The sequence below is a fragment of the Mercenaria mercenaria genome, chromosome 14 (assembly GCF_021730395.1).
Source record: "Mercenaria mercenaria strain notata chromosome 14, MADL_Memer_1, whole genome shotgun sequence".
Classification (NCBI taxonomy): domain Eukaryota; kingdom Metazoa; phylum Mollusca; class Bivalvia; order Venerida; family Veneridae; genus Mercenaria; species Mercenaria mercenaria.
Window position 1 is genome coordinate 32,182,847 of NC_069374.1, and position 26,149 is coordinate 32,208,995.

General features: G+C 34.6%; 1 protein-coding gene across 1 annotated transcript; it reads left to right on the top strand.

Annotated features, from left to right (window-relative positions):
- Nucleotides 1–537: 537 nt before the first annotated feature.
- Nucleotides 538–24,725, top strand: LOC123527187 (delta-1-pyrroline-5-carboxylate dehydrogenase, mitochondrial-like). The gene is made up of 16 exons (XM_045306505.2): nucleotides 538–688; nucleotides 8,195–8,408; nucleotides 8,904–8,951; nucleotides 10,292–10,447; nucleotides 11,703–11,783; nucleotides 12,434–12,505; nucleotides 13,440–13,514; nucleotides 13,732–13,919; nucleotides 14,922–14,995; nucleotides 16,275–16,516; nucleotides 17,040–17,125; nucleotides 17,997–18,063; nucleotides 19,037–19,158; nucleotides 20,909–21,027; nucleotides 22,286–22,415; nucleotides 23,116–24,725. Exons 1-16 carry the CDS (start codon nucleotides 648–650, stop codon nucleotides 23,150–23,152), a joined length of 1,752 nt encoding a protein of 583 aa, XP_045162440.2. The 5' UTR covers nucleotides 538–647; the 3' UTR covers nucleotides 23,153–24,725.
- The last annotated feature ends 1,424 nt before the right edge of the window (nucleotides 24,726–26,149 follow it).

Consider the following 26,149-nt stretch of genomic DNA (forward strand, 5'->3'; position numbering starts at 1 on the left):
GACACCACCCACTTTACACTGTCTTAGGACCACGAAGTAGACACATCTGACAATTTCATTCCTACAGAAAAACATGCCGTGGCGTCCTGTCCCTACAACTAATGTAAAATTTGTTGCTACAAGACAGTTGTCAGATGACAGATTACGTGGCAACTGTCAGGGTCCTGGATAACAAATCATTCAAACATAGCCAAACTTGAAAGAGTCCAGTGACGTGCAGCAAAATTCTACTGTGATTATTCTCGCGGAACCGGTTGTCCGGGTCGTCACATTTTTATATTATAGTTATATTTTGTTTTGAAAGCTTATGATTTTCAGAAGATTGTCATTGATCGAGGTACAGTATGTTCAAGGGTCTAACGTTATCTTTGAACCACTTTAAATCTTTCCCACTCTCTTTCATTCTCTTACTCCTTATGCAAGAACATATATTTGTATTATTAGCTCTTTGTCAGAAGGCTTAAACATGTGCATTAAATAAGAATTTAGGGCTCGCTATTATCCGTATGACCAAGACAAAGGTACGATACTAAACAGGAGATAGACATATCATATACGGCTATTTAATTGGTCAACAATGCGCACACCTCTTGAACGACCTTGACATATCCACTGAACGATTCGACAAATTTTGGAGTGAAAAAAAAATGTTTCTTGCAAGGAATTCCCGCACTGTCAGTCGAAAACTGTGAGTAATTTAATCATTTTAGACATTCAAAATAATTATGCACTTTTCAATTATTTTTGAATATTATCTTTATTTCCATTTTCATAAATTTAACACCCCACCCACCCTTAAGACAGCTGGTTTGACTTGTTTTGTCAGTTTGTGACTTGACCCCATCGTTCATTCGGGTAGAAATATCGTTAGTGATACTGCAAATCTTGTTATCTCATTAAATATGGAAAGAATACATTACCATTTTACTTGCATGCCGCGCCTCACAATGGCATTGTACAGTCACATATGCGATGTTGCTCCGGAGAGGGCCCAGCATGTTATTGGAAGAAGAAGAAGAAGATTACATTTTACAATTGAAGCAGAAAATCTAAGCAGAAATTGAATTTTAGTAGATCTCTTCTATTAGCTAAAAATATTCAGCTCAGAGATGTTTATATGCTGTTACGAATCTCTGAGCTGAAACGAATTCATTTTTCTTTTGATCTGGCATAAAATAATCCATGCAACATTATTTGAACACAAGTTATACACACAAGTTTCAAATTGGTACCCCTGTCCGCACTATTTTGTTCGCCATTGCAGTTGTCACATGATCAGGGTACTCTTCATTTTGAAAACCAATAGGCGGTATAGAATCTTTATTTATTGACATTTTCTGAGAACTTAAACCTTCTAAGGTATGTCTTTTATGGATTTTATTGAAAATAGTTATGTTTATGATTAAATTAAATTCATAAATAGGTAAAATTTTGATACTGATTTTCAAAAATAACCACGCGCTATGAACTGTTGCATGACGTCATCAGTTTCTCACGAGAGACTGTGCGAGATATTGCAGTTTGATACTGGTTAGTTAACCAAATGGGGTTTCTCCATAACTTAATGGATGCGAACATCAGAAAATAAAAACAGCGTCAGTTAAGTTATGGTAGCCAGAACTACTCTTCTAGAGTTAGTAAAACTAATTGTATGCGAGTCGCGATATTGTGATAATATTTGCACAGGTCAATATCTCTCCATGTTATACATAGGAAAGACCTTTTCTGTGGTGAACCTTCCTCAACGATTCTATAATTTTTAAATCGCATTTGAACTATTTTTAATGTTACTGAAAGTTTAAGATACATGGAAAGATTTAATATCCATTTTTTCCTTCCATTCAATTGTTTTTATGTAAATAAACAGCAAAACACGAGTTTGTCACAGTTTTAAACAATGCACCTAAAGTTTACACACATTTTACATCAGGCTTCGCTTCGTGTGCACTGTCAGCTCTACTCATTGTAATGGCAGACATGTAAAAACAGCGAGGTAGCCAAATGAAACATAATATAGTGTTTATGCTTTATTAATGTGTTTTACTGTTATGTTTAAACTAGTCATAAAACGATTCAGTTTTATTTTGTTTTACGATTTCATCGTTTAAGTATATTGCCTGATCATGTTTTTACCTAAATCTATTTTCACCACAGAAAAGCTAGGTCTTTACTGGTTTTGACGTAAAGAGAGGGATTGAGCCCTATCACCAAAATATGATACTGTTTGCCTTGAATTTGTTATTGAATAGGGATGAGCAATAGAGCTAATATTACTCATTGATATATGATTAAACAAACATAACTTGAAATATGGCCACTGTTCTATATTAAGACAAAATATTGTGTGCCATCAGAAAGTACAAAAGCCTATACTGGTTGGGAACCAGTATCCGGACAGGACCGCAGTTTCTGTACATGTGAAATAACACCTTTATTTAAGCAATTTTTCATCAAGCTTATTTGGATGCTTGTTCTTCATGTCTAAGAGAACACTCTGTATCACAAGACTGTATTTAGTTTAATGATGATATCCAAGGTGTTTTCCTCATGTCCCATAGTGTGCAACCTACTTTTATGACCAATCAGAGCGAGTTATTTTTTTTTTTAAATGTGGCTTCTTTTTCCTGAAGACCAATGTGACTGAAGCCATAATTTTTGAAGAACAGCTCTACACGCTGAAGAGCGTCGACACGACTGACTCTGCAGTTATGATTGGTCAAACGTAGATTTCACACTATTTCAGATAGAGTCCATGAAGAGAATTCTTCGCGAAAATGAAACCTCAGTCGGTCACACCCTATAGGTTTCTTTTTTACAAAGAATTCACTTCATAAACTCTATCTATAACTGAGGGCCAAATATGACAATAATGCTCTATTTTTTCTCAAGTTGATGCAAAAAATACCCATTTTACATGTTTTAAAGAAAAAAAATCGCAATTGAAATGATTTTTTGATTATCCAAAGAAAGTTCTTGCATTGTAAATTCTGTTCGCTAGCTAATGAAATCACACAAATTGTTGGAAAAACCAACCTGTTACTCAGGGCTCTCGCGAGTGGGCGACTTGAGCGAAATAGGCGCTCTAGAACTTCAAACTCCGCTCAAATCTAACCTCAAAGCGAAATGCAAGTCGCCCGATTTTCTTTGATTTCCGCACTCACTAATTAGTGCTACCCGGACTGTTGACAATTTGCACGGTGTCATATCGAGCGCCGAATACACGAACACACGCCGGGAGCATAATTTAAGCTCCGCCTACTTCAGGTACTTGCGAGATTTTCCCGAGAAGTGTGAAAGCGAATCAAATTATCCGATACACCTCGTTGATTGTGTTTCAGCCAATTAGCGTCGCGTTTACATCTTTGACACTTCGTTCTTAATTGTCAACATGTTTGAGTGCAAAAAGCAAAGTTTTTTTTTAAAGAATCTGCTGATTAACCATGCGATTAATTGGAATTTGGTACACAATTATTTGTTATCTATGATAAAAGAACGACATGTAATGTATAAACTATGTTTAAATTGACTTCCATCGATGAATTTATTTGAATAGTATTTCTAGATTACACAGTTTACTTTCAGTTTTATTCGAGTGAGATACTGACATTCCTCGGTGAATGACTCGGTGTTAATAATAAACACTTCATACAAGATATAACCAAAATTCGGCGGTTACATTTACAGAATCGGCTTGAATTTTGAAAACGACCTTTTTCAGAAATTTTTTAACGAAACCAATAACCACTGTATGGGAAATGATCTAACTAAGAAAATGAATGGTCCATCAATACTTTTTATCAAGAACATTACAGCCACCTTTCAAATCACTCAACATCATTGCAGTAGGAAAAGTCTTCCCACTTCTCCCTAAAGTCTCCTCACTTCTCCCTAAATCAGCTTGAGGGAGAAGTGACTTCTCCCAAAAAATTGGACCTAGCTAGACCCCTGGTTACTATTTTTAGTAAGATGGCTGTCTGCACCTCAGCAAAAAATAAATATATGGTTCTGCTAGATGTAGGTTTTATAGGTAAAACCATTTAAAATGCATAGAAACATTATAGAATATAAAGTACCACAAACATGTTGACAAAAATGTCATACACCATTATAATCGAATGTCACATTTTTCTGCATCCTATTTTTATCCCCCGACAAAAGTCGGAGGGATATAGTTTTGGCGTTGTCCTTCTGTCCGTCTGTCTGGAGCCATATCTAGGAAATGGTTGGGAGTATTTATTTAAAAATTCATATACATGTTCACCACTATGAGTTCTTGTGGCCCGTCAAGTTTCAGTCAGATTGCCCAAGTAACACCAGAGTTATGGCCCTTAGAAGTTTCTAGTGTTAACTATATAGGGTACTATAAATATGGCAATTTCTGCATCATAACTTTTGATATATTTGACCTAGAACTATGAAACTTAAACAGAATTTAGTTCACCATAATGTGGTTGTGTACACACAATTTTGTTCGGATTTATTTGTAAATTAGGAGTTATTGCCCTTTAATTGTATAAAAATCCACATATTTGTACATAACAAACTTACCATTTGGTAGAATTTCATTAAGTTTCTTACATTCTTTTCCATGAACATTTACTGTAAACATGTGAAGTTGTGTACCCACACCAGGTCACCTCGATACCTTGATCACACCCCTCCCAATCCCAGACACTCCCCCCCCCCCCCCCCCCCCCCAAAAAAAAATCATTACTTATTTTAGATTTTTTTCAAACAAACTTCATATACATGTTCACCACTATGAGGTTATGGGCCCATCAAGTTTCAGACAGATTGCCCAAGTAACACCAGAGTTATTGCCCTTTAATTGTCTAAAAATCCACATATTTGTACATAACAAACTTACCATTTGGCAGAATTTCATTAAACTTCTTTCATTCTTTTCTGTGAACATTTATTATAAACATGTGAAGTTGCGCACCCACACCTGGTCACCCACTTGCCTTGGTCACACCCCCCCCCCCTCCCCACCCCCCCCCCCCCCCCCCCCCCTCCCCCACCAAAAAAAAAATAAATGAATTTTCATTTCTTATTTTAGATTTTTTTTCAAACCTTCCATGATTATTTATCAACATGCAAGTTGTACCATTCCCCCACCTCACTCCTCCACCCAGTCATGCCCACCACTGATCATGCATCCTCTGCCCACCCCCAACTTCACCCTTCTACCCTGTTTTTTTTTTTCATTTTTAATTTTCCATCAATATTTATAATCAACATGTGAAATTTTGTTTCCTCTCCTGTTCCCCAGCACCCCTACCCCCTAAAAAAATAAATATATACATATATCTATATATATAGATATATATATTTCCATTCCTTTTTTTTTTTTTTTTTAAATGTTCATACCTTCAACATGATAAGTTGTGACTGCACAAACCTTGCCCTCAGCCATGTTCAAGATATCGTACCTGTGTTCTCTTAAGGACATTCTGTTCTTTTATGTACAAATGTACATGTTAAACAGCAACACCTGGTGCCAAACCACTCAAAGACAATATTTCGTTCCAGTTAAACTTCAAGCTCACATTTCAATTAACTGCATTTAATTTTAAAAGCTAAGCTTATTACAGTAAGCATATCCCATTCAAAATAAATTCTTTAGTCAGGATCAAAGTATCATACATTTATTATGTACTCTTTAATAAAACATTTGTTTTCTGTTAAATTGATTTTGACTAATGAAATTATTTGCTTCTTATTAACATCCTTAACTTTTTGACGGATATATTTTTTTGCCATTCCTCACCACAAACCCTTGTGGCAGGGGATACCAATTCATCGAATTTGCTTGTTTTACTTGATTGCACTTACACACACTCTACTTTTTGGACAGTTCAGTTGTAATTATGGTGAAAACTCACAAAGTGTAAACAGAACTTTAGACATGACAAATGAAGAGTTATTCTATTTCTGCAAGGTCTGTCAAGAATCAAAAACATAGAAAAAAGAAATCCTGAAAAATAAATTCTCTAAATTTCACGAGGGGATACTTTCTTTAAAGTCTACCAGTAAAACTAGAACACAAACACAAATATAATTAAATGTTAAAAATTCACAATTTCCTTGTGTTGTCAATACTTTGCGCCCAACTCTGACAATTAACCATGTAAAAATTCCCAATCTGACCAGGGGCCTTTTCCCCCAAAACCCTAGAAAAAGCCCTGATACCTTGACTGTGTTTACAAAACAACTTCAGGTCTCATGGGGGCACAGAGAAATTATTGCGCATACACATTAGTTTATTTTGTCGAGGTATCAAGTGGAGGAAAAATAATTAAACTGAATATTTCATTTGTGCTAATGACTATTATGACATTGGTTGCTTTTAGTTTCACTGTATTTATCATATAAAATAGAGGGCTGTATATTTTTGCGCTATAATATTTATTATCTATTTTGTTTCTTTGAGAGATGAGTTGTCATTAATTTTTGCATCAAAATATACTGTGTTCTTTAGAACTAAACATATTTTATGTGATACGGGTTTCATTTATTATACATGTATATTGAATTGAAACATCACATGTGTCTTTTGGGTTATAAAACTAGGTGATGAAATCAAGTCCCATAACTCTGACTTGCATTTTGGCCAAATTATGCCCCCTTTTGGATTTACGAAATCCTTGATTGTTAAAGTTGTGCATGCATGTTACTTAGAATAATCTCCAAAACTAATGCAGATACTGGATTGAAACTTTATAGATATTTTAACATTTAGGGTAATATTCCTGGAATAGTCGAGCATTGGTTGTCTTACAGACAGCTCTTGTTTATTAAGAGGGGAAGGGGCCCAGGCCTGTGATTGGGGGGTGTGGGATAGCTCAATATTTGGGGAAAAGGGGAATAAAAAAACTGATGCAAAATCAGTTTTTATGGAAAACTGCATGATTTGAAAGACATTTTCTGAGTGGAAAAGGCCTTTATAATGAAGATATAGATATCATATAGAAGAAAAGCACCCTGATAGGTGATGAGATCTATGACTTAGATATTAAGAAAATTATTAATGCCCTTTTATACAATTTAAAGATTATTTATTAGCTAACAAGGTAACAAAAGAATGTTTCTTTAAAGATTTATTCTGAAGAAAAGCTTATTACAAATGTATATTACAAAACAAACATTCTTCTTTATATTTCTGATGTCGGTATATTCTTTAGTTTGCTGATTACTGAAAAAGTCTCTTTGGTGAAAATACAAAACTTTCAACTTTTTATATTTAAAGTGACATTCTTTCAACAAGGTGAATTTTTTGTCAAAATTGAAGGAAGAAATAGAATAAATGAAACCATATTTTTGTTGTAATATATCAATGTAACATTATAGCTAGTGTATTTGGATTCACTTCATTTCGACCTGTATATTTCATGCAAGACAACTTTTTGACAATATCATTTTCATTTTACCCAGTATTTAGTTAATAGATGTAACATCCTATGATCATATTTCAATTATCATATTATCTTTGTATCACTGTGTTTTGAATAATTGTATATTTTAGATTATTAAGAATAATAAGATGATATTGATAGCGTAACTTGAGGCCAGCAAGTATCTTCAAAGTGCTGGTAACTTTAATTTTTTTATATGAAAAAACATCTGCCTTTTAAAACATTCGAAACAAGAGGATTAAACATCTGTGCAAAATACAGAACTCTGTAATCACAACTATATGTTTTTATTACTAATATTAAACATTTTTATGAAAATACACCAAGATCATAATTTTTTCTTCAGTTTTGTGTTTGATAAAAGTGTGTTTTTTTTCAGTCACCTATTTAGTTGAAAACATGCTTAAGGGTAGTCTGTCATTCCACCAGTCTGTCCCATTTTTGTACGGTCCATAACTCCACCCATCAATCAAGGGCTTTTGACATATCTTGGCGCAGATATTGTCTTTAACCCTCACTCTGCTAAATTTCTATAATGAAAATGAACTAGTCCATCTTTCAATTTGGACAGTACCATTAACTGTTAAAAAGGGTTCATACCAAAAAGATACTGACTGAATGTTGAACAGTGCAGGTCATAATCAGACTGTACAAATGTGCAGGCTGATCATGATCTACACTGGTCGCAAAGGCAGAATCAATCATGTCCAGCATGTTAAGGGTTACAGTAATTCAGTCACTTTGTTGTTACCAACTTTCTTAATTTTTCTGTATTTCAGAAATTCCTTTTATGTGAGAGCTCTTTCTTCAGAGGCGTTCAACTTTGATACATTTGTTGCCAAAAATGAGCCAATGCCAACATATGCTCCAGGGTCGAAGGAAAGACAACTCTTGGAAGATAAGTTAAAAAGTTATGATGGCAAAGTCAGAGATATTCCAATTGTGATAGGTGATGAGGAAATACGAACCAAAGATGTTAGAAGTCAAGTTTGTGTAAGTATTAGGGGTGTTCAAAAAATATGTAGTTTTCCATAAAAATGAAGTTTAAAGTATGATAGATAAGATCATACAGAAGGTGAATCAGTAATAAAATCACAAATGGGTGAAGTACAGTCCTTTATTGAAATGTTTATAAACTATCAGATCCCACAGATGTATTATTCTGTTACTTATTATGCTACTATTACGTCAGTAAGTAATTTTAAATTTGTACATTATTATTTTACTCTTCAAGAATAACTAGTTCTCATCCATCAGAGGTTTGTCAAAATTCCAAGAGGAATTAGGGAACCTTGGAAAACCTCTGGTATGCCAGAATGGAATAACTGAGAAAACTAGCACATTTCACAAACATTTTCTCAGTGTGCTAGTTCGCAATGTTTGCATTTAAAAGAAGAAATTTTGACCCTAGTTAAAATGAGTATTTGTAAAATATTTCTCAGATAAAGAGCGTGAGAAATATAACTGTTTTCTCTCCTTTAATTTCAGCCATTTGATCACCATAGAAAAATCTCCACTTTTTCATACGCAACACAGGTAAGAATGACTTTCACATTGTTTCAACTGACGTATTTGGAATTACACTTCATATGACATGTATGATGGAAATGTTCCAGTTATTGTAAAATTATATATCTGGTGAACATATTAAGCATGTTAAAATAGAGAGCTTTCAGCTGACAAGAGGTGTTCAAATCCCCGAGTGAGGCTCAAGTCCACATCAGTAAGGGGAAAGTTATTCAAAGTCAGTGACCTTAACCACTCAGCCACGGAGAAAACCCCTGTACCCTGTTATAATTGGATTACTGAAGGGTTACCTGAATATGAAACAGTTGTCAAGTACATGCATATTGTTTGACAGCAGAAAATATTTGATGAGCCGCACAATGAGAAACCCAACATAGTGCATTTGCGACCAGCATGGATCCAGACCAGCCTGCGCATTTGCGCAGTCTGGCTGGGATCCATGCTGTTCCTCACGATTTCTCTAATTGCAATAGGCTTTGAAAGTGAACAGCATGGATCCTGACCAGACTGCGCAGATGTGCAGGCTGGTCTGGATCCATGCTGGTCGCAAATGCACTATGTTGGTTTTCTTATGGTGCGGCTCAGTTAATTTTCAAGTATAATGAAATAAATTCAGATATGTGCATCTGTCTTAATGTCTGTTTTGCAAATTTATGTCTTGCATATCTTAAACAGTATTTGACGTAGAGTCATCAGATATCATAGAATTGTTATTCAGCATATGAAGTTGTGCATCTACTGTTTTGTTTGGGATTTCACTGAGCCAGACCAGTGCTATGCTTGGTCAAATTAATGCATTAAAGAAACAAAAGGTTTAGTCATGAAACTATAGGAATATTGTTCAGTGTTTGAAGTAACTGTTTTGCACTTCAAGTTTTGTTTGGAAAATAGATTTTAGTTTTGCATGCTTTGTTGGCAAATAAAACACAGTTTTGAGTTCAGATGCGTAGTTATCTACTCACGAAGGCCAGAGTGATTAATTACGATGCATCTGAACGAAAAAACTTGTTTTATTTGCCAACAAAGCACACAAAACTGAAATCTGTTTCCATTCTGACACGATCAAATTACACCAGGAAGGGATACTTTCCTTGATAAATTTGTGGTTTTAAATATGAGGGAGTAAACCGGAATAGCCAAAAGTAGGTCATTTTGCGAAACATGTTCAGTCGACAAGACAGTACATGGTAAAATCTTTTGCTGTATAAAAGAAAATCTTAAAAAGTGTTAGAATTGGAATTTAACCCCCCCTCTCGCCACCACTACCACCACCTAGTCTCTCCCTTCTTTTCATACAACATATTGAAAATAATTTTTGAATAATACAAAAATATTTGTTACTTTTGCAGGATATTATCAAGAAAGGAATAGAAAATAGTTTAGCTGCAAGAAGAGACTGGGAGAGAACTCCACTTGAGAAGAGAGCAGAAATCTTCTGGCGTGCTGCTGAGTTGATGACTAACAAGTACAGATATGACCTTTTAGCGACAACAATGCTAGGCCAGGTATGTGATACCAAATGAATATGGAAGTATGAACTTAATTATGATCTCTCTTTTCTTCACTCATTCTCTGAAGTGGTATTGAAAGGGACATGATAGACTGGTTTCAATTTCATACATTGAACATTCTGCTTGTAGTAAATCCTTATACAAAGAAATTGTACCCTCACAAGTATGAAACACAATCTCCCTCAGGCTAATAGGTTTTTTCATGACATAGGACAGCAGTTGTTGTTTAGAATAAAAGATAATGTTTGCCACATAACTTTTACACTACTTTCCACGTTTTGAAATGACTTGACTCAGATATGCTATTGGATAAGCAATGGACAAAATTTGGAGACCTAAATAGAAAAACTGTTTCTCTCAGGAATTGGACCCTACAATCTTACTGCTTGACCATGACTTTGGACTTCATTTTGTAAGTTATACCTGTTTCTAAAGGTCTGCAAGGGGTTTGTAGGAGGTTAAAATGTTGTTTTCTGTGTATTCAATATAGAATGTACAATTTTCACAGATCTGCCACATAAAGCTACACCCATCTAAAGAGTAAAAATTCTAAAACTGATTTTGAGGATTATCTCAATACTGACATAAAATGAAGAGGACATCATTTAGGGGTCACATACCTTGCTGACTGCAAAATCTCACCAAAATAAACCAATTTTTCCAAAATGCCAAAAAAGTACATCCACAATAAAAAGTTAAAACAAAAACTAGCTGCAATTAAGATCTCAGTGGCCACCCAAAGTGAAAGTTTAAAAACCCATCCACTATTATGCAACAGACCAGATTGCTCTCATGCTGGTTCTGTTAGGCCTGATAGTGTTAATTTTATGGTCAAAAATGTATTTTTCCTTGTAAAATATTACAAATATTTTTATTTTGAAATGCTTACTCTGATGTTCTGGAATGTTTATAACAATCCATCAACAAAATTAATAAAAATAGAGAGGTAAGGGTACATTTGTAGATTTAATAAAGTCAAAATTGAAATTTTAAAAGTTTTTGGAATCTAAAATGACTGGAATTTATATGGAAAATACCTTAAAATTCTAAAATTCAAGACTAATCTTGTCTTTATAAAAATGACAAGTTCTTATTAACACCCCTGGGAGTTCTTTATAATGACTGTAATATAAATGGTTATGTCTAATATGATAAGAGAAACTAACAAAATAATTTGTTTCAGAATAGGTAGTTTAAACAGAAATGTTACATATCATGCCTAAATCCTGCTACACCTGTTACATTTCAGGGCAAGAACATTTGGCAAGCAGAGATAGATGCAGCTGCTGAACTTATAGACTTCATCAGGTTTAATATACAGTTTGCCAGGGTAAGGTTTAAATTTTGATATACAGTTTTACACAGTAAGGTTTAATATACAATTTGCCAAGGTAAGATTTAATACACAGTTTGCCAAGGTAAGGTTTAATATACAGTTTGCCAGGGTAAGGTTTAATATGCAGTTTGCCAAAGTGAGGTTTAATATATGGTTTGCCAGGGTAAGGTTTAATATACAGTTTGCCAAGGTTACATAAGGTTTAATGTACAGTTTGCCAGGGTAAGGTTTTAAGATGTAGTTTGCCAGGGTAAGGTTTAATATACAGTTTGCCAAGGTAAGAATTAATATACAGTTTGCAAGAGTAAGGTATAATATACAGTTTGCAAGAGTAAGATATGATATACAGTTTGCCAGGATAAGGTTTAATATACAGTTCGCCAGGATAAGGTTTAATATACAGTTCGCCAGGGTAAGTATTAATGAAATTAAAATGTTCTTCAATAAAAAGCTTGAAGAATTTTTAACAAATTGCTGTTGTACTTAACATCTAATTGTGAATGTAACTGTTAAAACACAGTGTATATTTAGTCAAGTTAAATTCATTTGATGAGTAATTTTCTGCATTATAAGTATAAACTGTATTGGCAATATATGCAAAATGGATATCTTTAAAGGATTAAATCATTTACGTATTTTTGCAGGAAATAACGAAGTACCAGCCACTTAGTCCCAACCCAGAGGAAACTAATACTATTGTCTATAGAGGTGTAGAGGTAAGGTGTCGTGTAATGATTTTTATGTCTTAGTTTTTCAACAGAACTGATATTGATCCGGAGCAGTGGTCAAATGAATTTGTAGTGGGTCATCAAACCTAGATGTTATGTCGTTATTTCTGCAGGTATTCTGTGTAATCGTATTGCAAAATATTACCCACAGAAAATTTTGCATTCATGATTCTTAATCTTTAGTACTTAAAGAATTAATCAGTTTGGACCATGCAAAGATACTGCAGTATATGTTGAAATTAAATTAAAGTTTACTTGTTACACACATTTCATTATATCACTTGAGCAAATCTGCTGTTATTTTTCTTGGTTGCGTTCTTTGCTTCTGTAAGATTTTATATTTACATTTGCCCTATTCTTTTCCATTGAAAATTATAATGTTCATTTTGTATGAAGAGGAAAGGTGCCAAAGGTACGACAATGCTGCTTGGTTATAATGGGCCGCTGTTTTGACGTCTGCTTCTAGTATGGGAGAACGTTCCTTAGATGAAGTCACAGTTAATCTGTCTTGTGAACAGAATGGCCGAGAAGCTGATTTTTAATGTTAAATGCAACAAAATGTGTGCAGTTTATAATAAAACCTTGTTTACAAATGGAAAGGAAATATAATGTAAATATAAGAAATGAATTAATTTTTTTCGGAGTTCGTGCGAAATTAACATCAGACTGAATAGGATTGGCAAATTAAACTAGCTGTTCATGGATTTGCTGATTCTATTCTGCCGTTCATTTCACATTAACTCTAAAGAAAAATAATTCATTTCTTAAATAAATGTATTATCTTGAATTTCTGCTATTTTCCAGTCTCTAGAATGATCTGAAATTAATTTTAGTTACAAAACTTTCAGCTCTTTGGATGAAATGTTTTTACATAGTGACCTTGAATCGAGATACGTCATTGATATACATTTGTGTATTTCAGGGGTTTTGGGCAGCAGTTACACCATTCAACTTTACAGCAATAGGAGGCCATCTTCCAGCGGCACCTGCTTTAATGGTAGGTTATTGTTGTCACAAAACCTTTACACTGGAGATATTTTTCCTGTTTTAAAACTGCACTTTTTTTCTTCAAAATATAGGACTGTTTATCGGCATCAAGGTAGTTCTGTTTTATATTTCATCAAATTCATGCATCATTTTTTCTTTTGCTGAAAGTTTTACATCTAAACAGGTTTCTCAGTTTCTCTGCTTAAAGCACTTGACTGATTTTTTAGGGAAATGTCAGTTTATGGAAGCCCTCTGATACAGCCATGTTGTCAAACTACACAGTGTACAACATTTACCGGGAAGCTGGTCTTCCGGCTGGTGTCATCAATTTTATCCCCGCTGATGGTCCAGTGTTTGGAGATACTGTTACTGCTTCACCAGATTTAGCTGGCATCAACTTCACCGGAAGTGTAGGGTAGGTAATAAGAAATTATCATATTTTTCAGATAGTCAAAGCTTTGTAGGATAAAACTACCAATAACCATTCGTAAATGATGTGTCATCATAAACTCATAGTATTAGATAAATACAGCACAACGAGAAAAGATGAAAGATTTATTGCATGTTTTTCAGTGAATTATCAAAATACTAAAGTGAAATATATCTGGTATTTTCACAGTGAATAAAATCAGATATATTTTTCACAGGTTAGAAACTATAAAATGGGTAAATTTAGGCAAAACATGAAAACAGGTATTTTACCCTGTTAACAATTTCATAACTGTATTTTAAGATACAAATGTACACACTATTAAATGTTAAGTCTTTATTTGATTTCCGCCATTGGACTGAATTGCCACAAAGTATGGTTTGATTAGGGTTATAATAGTGAAAGAAGAACCAAGGTGCTCCTCGAAGCATTTTCCAGGCATGAAAAGCTCTTGTGTAGAACTACCAACTTTATGGAGACCAGTTCAGTGGCTACCTCAATTGAACTAATTGGATGCCCCATATGAGGCTCAAACTCACAGTGCTGTGTGTAGTAGCTACTGACTGTCAGATTAGCAGTGCTTGAAATTCATGTTACTACATACTCAAAATTTGGTTTGTTCCCCCAAAAACTAAATAAAACACTGAAACTAAAAGGACGTTTCTAACCTTTAGCCTGCTAAATGTCTAAAATGGACTGGACCGTCATTCAGTTTGGACAGAAACTTATTATTTATTCATAGGGGTGTTCACTTAAAATGTTCTGACTGAATAGCAAACAAGTGCAGACCATGATCAGCCTCACAATGCACGAGATAGTGCAAGCAATCTTGCGTACTGTACCCTGGTCGACAAAGACCAAAATCCCCTTGCGTGCCTTAAAGGCTTAAACAGGATTATACAATGCGCCAGTTACATGTTTACACATTCGAAATACCTAAACATGCCTCAGTGGTTAGAAATGTGGATTATGTTTGTGTGATTTCAGAACATTTAGGAGACTCTGGAAACAGGTTGGTCAAAATCTAGATAACTACAAAAGCTATCCAAGACTTATTGGAGGTAGGTAGAAACATGTTTTAAGAAAAGATATAATTATCCAAAACAGGGATTTGTTGTTGAATGAAATCATTATTTAAAATATCAGAGGGAATTGTGTCATGTGGGCTTAGCATCTGAACAACAAACAATGGTTTTATTCAAGGCAATCACTGAAGATATAATTTCAATCTAATACAAAAACAATGGATTAATTATTATCAAGAGAAGTTAGCTAGATAAATCATTTAAAAATTAATGACAATAATATCACAGATAACTTTTTACGTCCTGCCAAACCATTTTTTAAAAAAACGAAAGAACATTTTGAAAAAGTCTTGTTACCTGAATGGGAAATGTTGTTGTTCGTGTGGGCAGTTGGACAAAATCAAACAAATCATTTCTGCTTAATGGATATTTTATCACCAAACTTGCTCTGTTGTTAGCTTTTATCTAGACAAAGGTTGAGATTGTAATTGGGATTACTTGTGTCAAGGTCATATCACAGTTTGGTTTGTTTATCTGTTTATTTGGTTGACATAAACTATTCTGTACATTTTTATGCCCCCGGCTGCAATGATCTACTGATGCGGGAGGCATATAGTGATTGTCCTGTCCGTCCGTTCGTCCGTATGAGGTTAACCAAATGAGACTGTTTCATCTAGCATCAATACCCCTTACTAGAATGACTTGATACTAATGCAGATGTAACCTGTGACCATTCCTCATCTTCGGACATCACCTGACCTCAGTTTGACCTTGAACTTGACCTGGTTTTGGACTTAGGTTGCTTTGTATCGACAAGGATGCCACCGGGGACATCAAGAGTTTATTGAACGCAGCTCCTTGTTATTTTCAGTTTTAGCGTCTTGATTTTTAGCTCACCTGAACACGAAGTGCTCAAGGTGAGCTATTGTACTGTGTCGGTGCATTTAGAATAATCTGTTAAATAGAGTCAGAGTTGCTTGAACTCAATTATAATTCCAACACTACCCTTTGCTGGAACTCATCAAAAATCCCTATGTTGTATATTGTCCACTGGTTCGAACTTTCTATAAACTGAAATACGTTTCACCAGTCCTGTTTCTTGTTACAACAGTTCATTAGCTAATATGATTATATTTTAGTTGTAATAGCATGTTACTTCTTGTAAGGTGTGATGGGGGATGGATCCCCGACCCCAGCACATCTATGACGGGGACAATAAATGGATTACCTCGTTAGCCGAAATTAAAAAAAAGAATTTAAACGTGTTGTTACAAATGCTGGATTATAACTATTGTGGTAATGCTACATATTTCAGAATGTGGTGGCAAGAATATGCATTTTGTTCATCCAACGGCCAAAATTGACCAAGTCTTTTACGGTGCTATCCAGAGCGGTTTCGAGTACTCCGGACAGAAATGCTCAGCCTTGTCGAGAATGTACGTACCACAGTCGATGTGGCCGGAAGTGAAAGAGAACCTGATGAAGATTCATGAGCAGATGGTAGTTGGGACGCCTTTGTTCGGAGAAACATTTGTATCTGCTGTCATAGATGACAAGGTGAAACAACTTGAAGCTTCTTCTTCAAAATGTTTTATTTTGCTCTTTTATATTTGGCTTTTAGGTTTCAGATGTGGGCAGTAATTAGTTTTCTTGCTCTTCAGCAGTATAATTTGCATTCAGTTCACAGTGGTGTTAGGGTGCAGCATCTGATCATTTATGTCATATGTCATTTAAAATGTCTTAATTTTTGTCGTATTTTTTATGTATTTGTAAAATGCCATTGAATATGTTTTACGTAAAAATAGGCGTTTAATCAAATAAAACAGTTTCAGTTTCAGTTTCAAAAGCTGGAAAGTTACCATAAGTCCTAAATTGTGTGACTCTAAACCAACGAAAACAAAACAAACATTTAGAGTACTATAGAAATGATATATGATAGCAGTACTCATCTTAAATGTTAAAAAGAAATTGATAAAAAAACTTTATTATGTAAACCATGATGAAACATAGGGCATGGTTGTATTGAAGATACTGAGTGTATTTCTTTATTTCGAGTAACATGTATGATTTCAAATTCTAGGCATATGCAAGATGTAAAAGTTACCTAGATCATGCAAAGAAATCCTCAGATCTGAAAATAGTAGCTGGTGGAAACTGTGATGATAGGTAGGATAATATAATTTCAGTATATACAAGTACACAGTCAAACTTCATTTGTTTGAGCTCCAATAATTTGAACACCACTCTTCACTGGAACTCATCATCAGAACTCAGTAAAATGCTTTTCAAACATAAAATGAATAGGAATTTTACTTGTCCATAGAGATTTAATGTCATGGATTCTCTCAACCACATATTCCATAAAAAGTAATCCGCCACAAAAATTAATGTTGTTACTAAAAAGGATACAATTCTTGGAAAACTTTAGTGAATAAAATTTCATAAAGATATATACGTAACTGTAAGTCCGATAGCCTAGTGTTAGAGCATCCTCTTTGAGTGTGGGAGGTCATGGGTTCGATCCCCGGCCGCATCATATCAAAGACATGAAAAATGGTACCAGGAGCTCCCTTGCTTGACGCTTAGCATTAAAAGGAAAACTGGCTTCTCTTCTCTCATACCCTTGTGCCAATGGATTTTATCAGGAATGAGGTGTATTATTCCATCAGGAATGAGGTGTTGAGAGTAATTAATACAAGTTGTAAAACTTGCTTCACAATCGACCTAAAATAAATTATGTATAAACTAACTGTAAGTCACTCTGTGAGGTGATTATTCTCTAACACTGAAGATTTAAAAGAAGACAGGTCTGAAGTTATTTGTCCTTCAACTCTGATTCTTGTGAGAAAGTTGTCATTTACATGTGTAGAACATGTCAGAACTGGTACATAATTCCAGAACACTGATAAGGTTAACTGACTTAAAGTGGAAAAATCAAATGGAGTTTCTTATCAAAGTGAATCATTAAATTAGTATACATGTACAATACTATAAGTGTTTTGTTTGTGTTGAATAAAGAAGTATTTATATGTTGCAGCAAAGGATACTTTATAGAACCAACAATAATCGAGTCAAGCAATCCTAAAGAAAAAATGCTTCAAGAGGTAAGATCTTTATGATATACATAGTAATAAGTATCTTGTTTAATTTATGTTCTTACAGGGGCATCAGTGGCTGAGTGGTTAATATCTTTTGACTTCAGGTCACTTACACGTCACCAAAGTTGGTTGATAACCTCCCTTTTGGTGTACAATTCTTCATGTGAGGCAGGGGCATCCGTGGCTGAGTGATTAAGGTCACTGACTTAAAATCACTAGCCCCTCACCTATGTGGGTGTGAGCCTCACTAGGCATTGCATTATTGTGACCCCCATACTATGAGTGGTGGAGGCATATAGATTTGGTCTTGTTTATGTGAGGAAGCCATCCAGGGGGTTTACGGAAGGTTTAATAGTGGTTATACCCAGGTGACAGCCCTTGATGAAATAATGCACGGAGGAGCACCTGGAGTTTTTCTCCACCATATGACCCATAATTGTGTCAGTGCGATATTAAACAAAAAAAAAAAGCTCTAACTGACTTATGGAAAGTCAGCAATTCTACCCAGATGCCTGCCTCAAATGAAATAATGTCTAAAGAAGCACCCGAGGTCTTCCTCCACCATCAAAAGCTGGAAAAGACGCCATAAAACTTAAATTGTGTCAGTGTGACTCTAAACCCAAGAGCAGACTGATGGTTTGTGGTTTTACCCGGGTGTCTATCCGTCTATCCATTCATTGGGCTCTAAGTTATTCCTCTGCCCTCGGAGCTTAAAATTTTACATATAACTCCACAAAAATTCTAGTTTGCAAATCATTGTGTCCTGTCGCGAAGAAAATATAAATTCTTGCTTTCATAAACAAGATTACTACCCATAACATCCTGTCAAAAATTTGTTCTTTCTCAGAACTTGTGCTCTTTAAAAAATGTTTGCATGATGACATAACATAGACCTATTTTCTTTCTGTTACTCTACAAGTCTTTGCTTTGTTAAATGCGTTAATAACACACACAAAACTGACTTTTTTTATTGCCACAGGAAATTTTTGGGCCTATTGTGACAGTGTATGTGTACCCAGATGAGAAGTACAAAGACACAGCCAAACTTGCTGCTGAAACTTCACCGTATGCTCTTACAGGGGCTATATATTCTCAAGATCCGTAAGTATCATCCTCGTGACAGATGTACTGATGTCCCCCCAGAGTCTGTCTCAAACACCTTAGGTCCCAAAGTATTAAGTTCAGTATGCTCTTTATTAAATCACTGCAAATAATGTGGGAGTAAATATGTTGGAATGTATTATTGTGAGTTGGGAAATATTCACGATGTTGTAATTTTCGTAAATTTATTTCATACATGTATTTTTTTAAAAATCAAAATATTTACCTTCAATTTCTGTCATTTCTCGTATTTTGCCATTTTGGCATATTGGAAGTATGTCCATCCATAAAGTGTTCCATTTTCAGGGTTTCCCGACATTCCATCAGAATTTATATAATATTGTAAGGCTTTGCCTAAGACTTTTTTTACAAATAAGTCGAATGCAAGATTTTAAAGTTATTTTTCTTTCTAATCTACATTTAAACATAATGATTTTATTCAACCAATAACACAGCTACATGCGTAATAGATCTATAATGCAGGTCACCTCCTGTTACACATATACACACTGTTTAAAGTTAATGAACATTAATGCCTAACATTTCCCAAACCATAAAGACTGACTCTTTCCATGAATTCCTTGCTTTTTCAGTCCACTTTGTGAGGATTGGCCTCAAAGCCGAAAGTTCAATGCGAATGTCATAAAAAAACAAGCCAACTTTTTTCAGATAAAACTTTTCCATTTTCAAAATTTTGGGTCTCAGAATTTTACAGAAATCTCTTGTAACTCTGGTCACTTTTACAGACGTCTGCTCATGAGTTCATTACTTTAATAGCGAAATTTGTGTAATCAAACAAACCTGCATAGATTTCAAGATTTATTTTGTATACTAGGATATTTTGTTGTTATAACGCAACATACAAAAGTGGCATAGATATACCATTTGGTAACTGTTAACTAAAGAATGAGACTTGCTGATAAAAAAAAGTCACCTTCATATTTTTCTTTAAGGATAACATGGTGTAATAGCCATATTTCATATCTTGTAACTGGATGGTAATATTTAAATGAAATTTGGTCACTTTAAAGCCATTCAAAATTAAAAACCTTTCGCTGAGAGATTTTTCGAATTTTATCATTTTGTGGGGAGATAATCGGTATTGAAGTTAACATTGATGCCTATGGGAAATATATAATTTCTTTGATTATGAGAATCTGAGCTTGAGTTTCGAGAAAATTTCGCGGTAGAAAGCTGCATTATATGATTCTGATACAAATACCAAAAAGAAATCTAAAATTCCCCATAGGGAAAAGGAGAAAATTATTTTTTTCTAGTTTTCAGGGGAGATAACTCATGAAAAACCAAAATTATCAAGGGAGGTAATCAAAAGGAAATTTTGAGAACTTCTGTCGCTATATAACTTGTCAATATGCACCATATTTCTATCGGTTGACATTTTCAAGGCTTACATTATCAAGTTGTATGTACGCTTTTGGTGAAATTGAGGCCTATTACGGGTGGTCATCCTTAAGTTTATGATCTATATATTACATATGCCCTTAAGTTATTACATAATTATATATACTGTGAAATCATTTCGTGGGCATGAAATTTCGTGGTTTTGGTGAAAACGACAATTTCATGGGGAAATGAATTCGTGGATTACAACTTTTTAATATAAAGTGAATGGGGATTTTACTTGTTCGTTGGGATTAAATTTCTTGGATTAACTCAACCACGAAATCCACGAAAATTAGTCCCCCACGAATATTAATGATTTGACAGTACATGTTTTTTTTTATTCCAGAAAGGTGATTGAAGAATTGTCAGATATTTTCCATGATTGTGCTGGTAATTTTTACATCAATGACAAATCCACTGGTTCCGTTGTGGGTCAGCAGCCATTCGGTGGTACCAGGCTTTCAGGTATGATGTAGGACAAAATTATAGATAATCATTTTATAATATAAGGACAATAAAATCTGAATTCTGCCACGACCCAATTTGTTTCCAAATTAAACAAAGAAAACTGAAACTATGTGTTATTATGCAACACATTCATTGCTTATACTGTAAAATCATTTAATTTCGTGGGCATTAAATTTCGTGGTTTTAGTCAGAACGGCAGTTTCGTGGGGATATGAATTCGTGGATTTCAACTTTTGAAAATAAAATAAATTGAAATTCTACTTGTTCGTTGGGACTAAATTTCGTGGATTGACTCAACCACAAAATCCACGAAAATTACTCCCCCACGAATATTTATGATTTCACAGTATGTCACAGTTATTACGTCTCAGCTTCAAACCGCATAGTGGCGCACTGGTAAAGAAAGCCACACAAAACGGGCAGATATTTACTGAATATCTTCAAAGATTTAGCTAATCATTCTTGAGAACTTGTTAGAATTGAAATAATATATCTCAAACTCGAATAAAATAAGAATATGAACTCCAGACAAAAAATTTATTTAACAACAAATGTATATCACAAAATGAGACATATTATTTCATAAATAATTGTAACAAAAGCTACCATTTTATAAACTAACTGGTGATGTAGATTATTGGTAAATTGCTTGTCAGTTCTGGTGATATGACCACTGTCAGTTTTGAATACTTTCGTTAGAGGAAGGTGTAACATTGGCAGTTATACAGTTGGTAGCCAACCAGTGACCTGTTTTCCTTTTTAGATGTGCCTCATTATGAATATTGTTTAAGATGTAAAAAAATGGAATGAGTGATACATATTACATGGAAAAATTCAAAATAATGCTCATGAAAACTAATATATTTTCACATGACCAAAAAATTTCTTGAAAACGTCAGGTTTAATGTTTGCAAAAGTTGTTTATTTATTATTTATTTTTTTTTTATTGTTTTTTTGTTTTTAATGCAATCAGAATCTGTACTGACATTCTTAGGAACTTGGTAATGGTGTTCTGTCTTAGTTGGTGCCTGAGCAACTTTTGGAAGCAAATGTTAAGACAGAACAGGATACTGGAATGGAAATTGTTTTTGTATCAACTTAAAAACTTAACATAATTTAAGTGCGGGGATCATATTGTTGACATCTGACCTATAATTCTGTTGGTAAGACATTAAACCAAACAAAAAAAACTAACAAAAAATGAGTCAAGTGTATATTGCAATTTTATATAAATATTGAATGAACAATTTTGTAGGTACAAATGACAAAGCTGGTGGACCTTACTACCTGTTGAAGTTTGTATCCCCACAGTCAGTGAAGACTAGAAATGTACCAAAAACAACATGGAAATACCCTAGTATGGACAAAACTCCATCAAAAGACTTGTAAGTCAGCTTTTCACAATTTTAAATATCTAGGTAAGCTTCCAAAGCTACTGGAATTTTGAAAGATGGTAGGGTTATTTTATTTTGTTTACCCGGGATGCAAGGGAAGGTGGCTGGCTACATATCGAGGATTGAACATAGTACTGTTGCAAGTCCTTTTTTGTTTAATAGGAGTTACGACAGTATTGCATTCAACCCTCGATATGTGCTAAAGGAAGAATTAGCTAAATAGAAATTTCATGATAGGCAGCAAACAAAGCTACAAGATTCGGTTAAGCTGAATCACATACCCCTTACCTCTATGGGTCGAGAACCTTGCTTAGAGAATGTAGCATTCTTGTATGCGAGGAAGCAATGCTTCTTGCTACTGGGAGGTTTGTGATTCTACCAAATTGCCCCTTTCCTGAAATTATAGATGGAGGTGCACCTTGGGTCATCCTCCACTTTTAACAGCAGGAAAGTTGCCATATGACCAAAGACTGAGTTAGTGTGACTTTAAATTTAACAACAAAATGAACCTAAGGTGACAATGAGCTCTCACCAGTCCAGGTGTCAAACCCATTGTTTATCACATAATATACAGCGCTTCCTTTCCCACTTCTGTTAGCTGACACCCAAATCAGACTTTGATGTCGAATTTGATAGCTTACATATCTTAAGTTTTGTTTTATATCTGAACTTATTTTATTTTGTATTTCAGTAAGGTGGACAAGCAGTCCTTCCCCCATGTTAAATAAGATGTCAAGTAAAACAGAGATCAAAGGCCAGTTTGTACAAGTATTCCAGGATATAAACATTAACAAGACTTGAATTTTTTGAAGTTAAGAAATAGTTGTTTAAATGATGTGGTGTATTTTTGATAAGATCTTTGAAGAGAACAAAACTGGCTTGAGAAGGAAATTTGCTACACTAGGCATCAAAGTTATATATAGCTAAATTTGAAAACCAGTCTCAGAATACTGTCTTGCTATTGGTCAATTTCGAAATTGTCTTCAGAAACAACCAATCAGATGCTGTAGTTCTTAGACTGGTCTCATATTTAGAAAAAACCTTGGATCCTAGTGTAAATTTCAGAAATGTTATGAAGATTTTTTCTTTACTAAGATTTTAAAGCAGTGGTTTCTTACTGTTAGATATTTTAAAACCTTTAGCCTGCTGGCGGCATGTTATTTTGCTTCTGCTTTTGCGACCAGGGCAGACTGATCATGGCCTGAACTCTTGGCTGTTTAGTCAGTAAATTTCCAGTGAACACCCCTTCAGATAATAAATGGTACTGTCCAAATTGGAAGATGGACCAGTCCATTTTAGAAATTTAACAGGGTAAAGGTTAGAATCAACTTTGACCGAATTTGAACAAGTTCTTAAATGTCCAGTTATTGAGAACCTTTTAACAAACTTTCTGAGACATTTCTCAGTTTAAAAACAGTAAAACTATTTTAAACATGTTTGTTGCTTTTGCTTAATATAAATTATTTTAAATAATGAACAAAGCTTGAGTGCACTTTTTTATTATCTACATTTTGGGTTTGAAGAATTGCTTCAGTATTGCTTAGTGAGATTTTGTGATTTATAAATGTTTTCAGTCAGTTTATTTTTTGACTGATGATTTATGATGCCAGAGTGAACAAAGTTGAATACCTAGAAGGTATATGTGGTTGTTGTTATCTGTTTGTTTTAAGTGCTGGTTATGTTTTAACATTAGCCCCAGATGTGTAAGGTTGAAAGGTGAGCTTTCAAAAGAGACTTAAATAAGTTTACTGGTATATCTATAAGATATGCATTGAAATCAGCATAATGTTTACTTTGTAACAATATTTTGATTCAGTTTTCTTTTCTGAAGAATAGATTTGTCAAAACTTCTATTGAGGAAAACCTTTGTCAGAACTTCTGTTGAGGAAAAGATTTGTCAGAATATGTATCAAGGAAAACATTTGTCAGAACTTCCATTAGGTAAAACATTTGTCAGAACTTCTATTGAGAAAAACATTAGTCAGAACTTTCATTGAGAAAAGGATTTGTTAGAACTTCTGTTGAGGAAAACATTTGTCAGAACTTCCATTGATGAAAACATTTGTCAAAACTTCCATTGAGGAATATATTTGTCAGAACTTAAGTTAAAGAATAGATTTGTCAGCACTTCCATTAAATAATATATTTGCCAGAACTTCAGGAATGGATTTGTTAGAACGTACTGAAAACAACAACAACTGTAATTATGGTAAAAGGACTGTAAGAGAGGTTTTGCAAATCTTAAATTGATTTTAGTAGTTGCAGTCATTTTGAAAGATGATATTTAGATAACCTCAGCATAAACACATATTTTTAGCTCACCTGTCACAAAGTGACAAGGTGAGCTTTTGTGATCGCGCAGTGTCCGTCGTCCGTCGTCCGTCCGTGCGTCCGTGCGTCCGTGCGTCCGTAAACTTTTTGCTTGTGACCACTCTAGAGGTCACATTTTTCATGGGATCTTTATGAAAATTGGTCAGAATGTTCAACTTGATGATATCTAGGTCAAGTTCGAAACTGGGTCACTTTCGGGTCAAAACTAGGTCAGTAGGTCTAAAAATAGAAAAACCTTGTGACCACTCTAGAGGTCACATTTTTCATGTGTCTTCATGAAAATTGGGCAGAATGTTCATCTTGATGATATCTAGGTCAAGTTCGAAACGGGTCACGTGAAGTCAAAAACTAGGTCAGTAGGTCTAAAAATAGAAAACCTGTGACCACTCTAGAGGTCACATTTTTCATGGGATCTTCATGAAAAGTTGGTCAGAATGTTCTCTTGAAAGATATCTAGGTCAAAATTCGAAACTGGGTCACGTGCAGTCAAAAACTAGGTCAGTAGGTCTAAAAATAGAAAACCTTGTGACCACTCTAGAAAGGGCACATTTTTCATGGGATCTTCATGAAAGTTGGTCAGAATGTTCATCTTGATGATATCTAGGTCCAAGTTCGAACTGGGTCACGTGCGTTCAAAAACTAGGTCAGTAGGTCTAAAAATAGAAAAACCTTGTGACCACTCTAGAGGTCACATTTTTCATGGATCTTCATGAAAGTTGGTCAGATTGTTTCTTGATGATATCTAGGTCAGGTTCGAAACTGGGTCACGTGTGGTCAAAAACTAGGTCAGTAGGTCTAAAAATAGAAAAACCTTTGTGACCACTCTAGAGGGCACATTTTTCATGGGATCTTCATGAAAGTTGGTCAGAATGTTCATCTTGATGATATCTAGGGCAAGTTCGAAACTGGGTCACGTGCAGTCAAAGACTAGGTCAGTAGGTCTAAAAATAGAAAAACCTTGTGACCACTCTAGAGGTCACATTTTTCATGGGATCTTTATGAAAGTTGGTCAGAATGTTCATCTTGATGATATCTAGGTCAAATTCGAAACTGGGTCACGTGCCTTCAGAAACTAGGTCAGTAGGTCTAAAAAAAACAAAAACCTTGTGACCACTCTAGAGGTCACATTTTTCATGGGATCTTCATGAAAGTTGGTCAGAATGTTCATCTTGATGATATCTAGGTCAAGTTCGAAACTGGGTCACGTGCGGTCAAAAACTAGGTCAGTAGGGCTAAAAATAGAAAAACCTTGTGACCACTCTAGAGGTCACATTTTTCATGGATCTTCAGAAAAATGGTCAGAATGTTCATCTTTATGATATCAAAGGGCAAGTTCGAAACTGGGTGACGGAAGTCAAAAACTAGGTCGTAGGTCTAAAAATAGAAAAACCTTG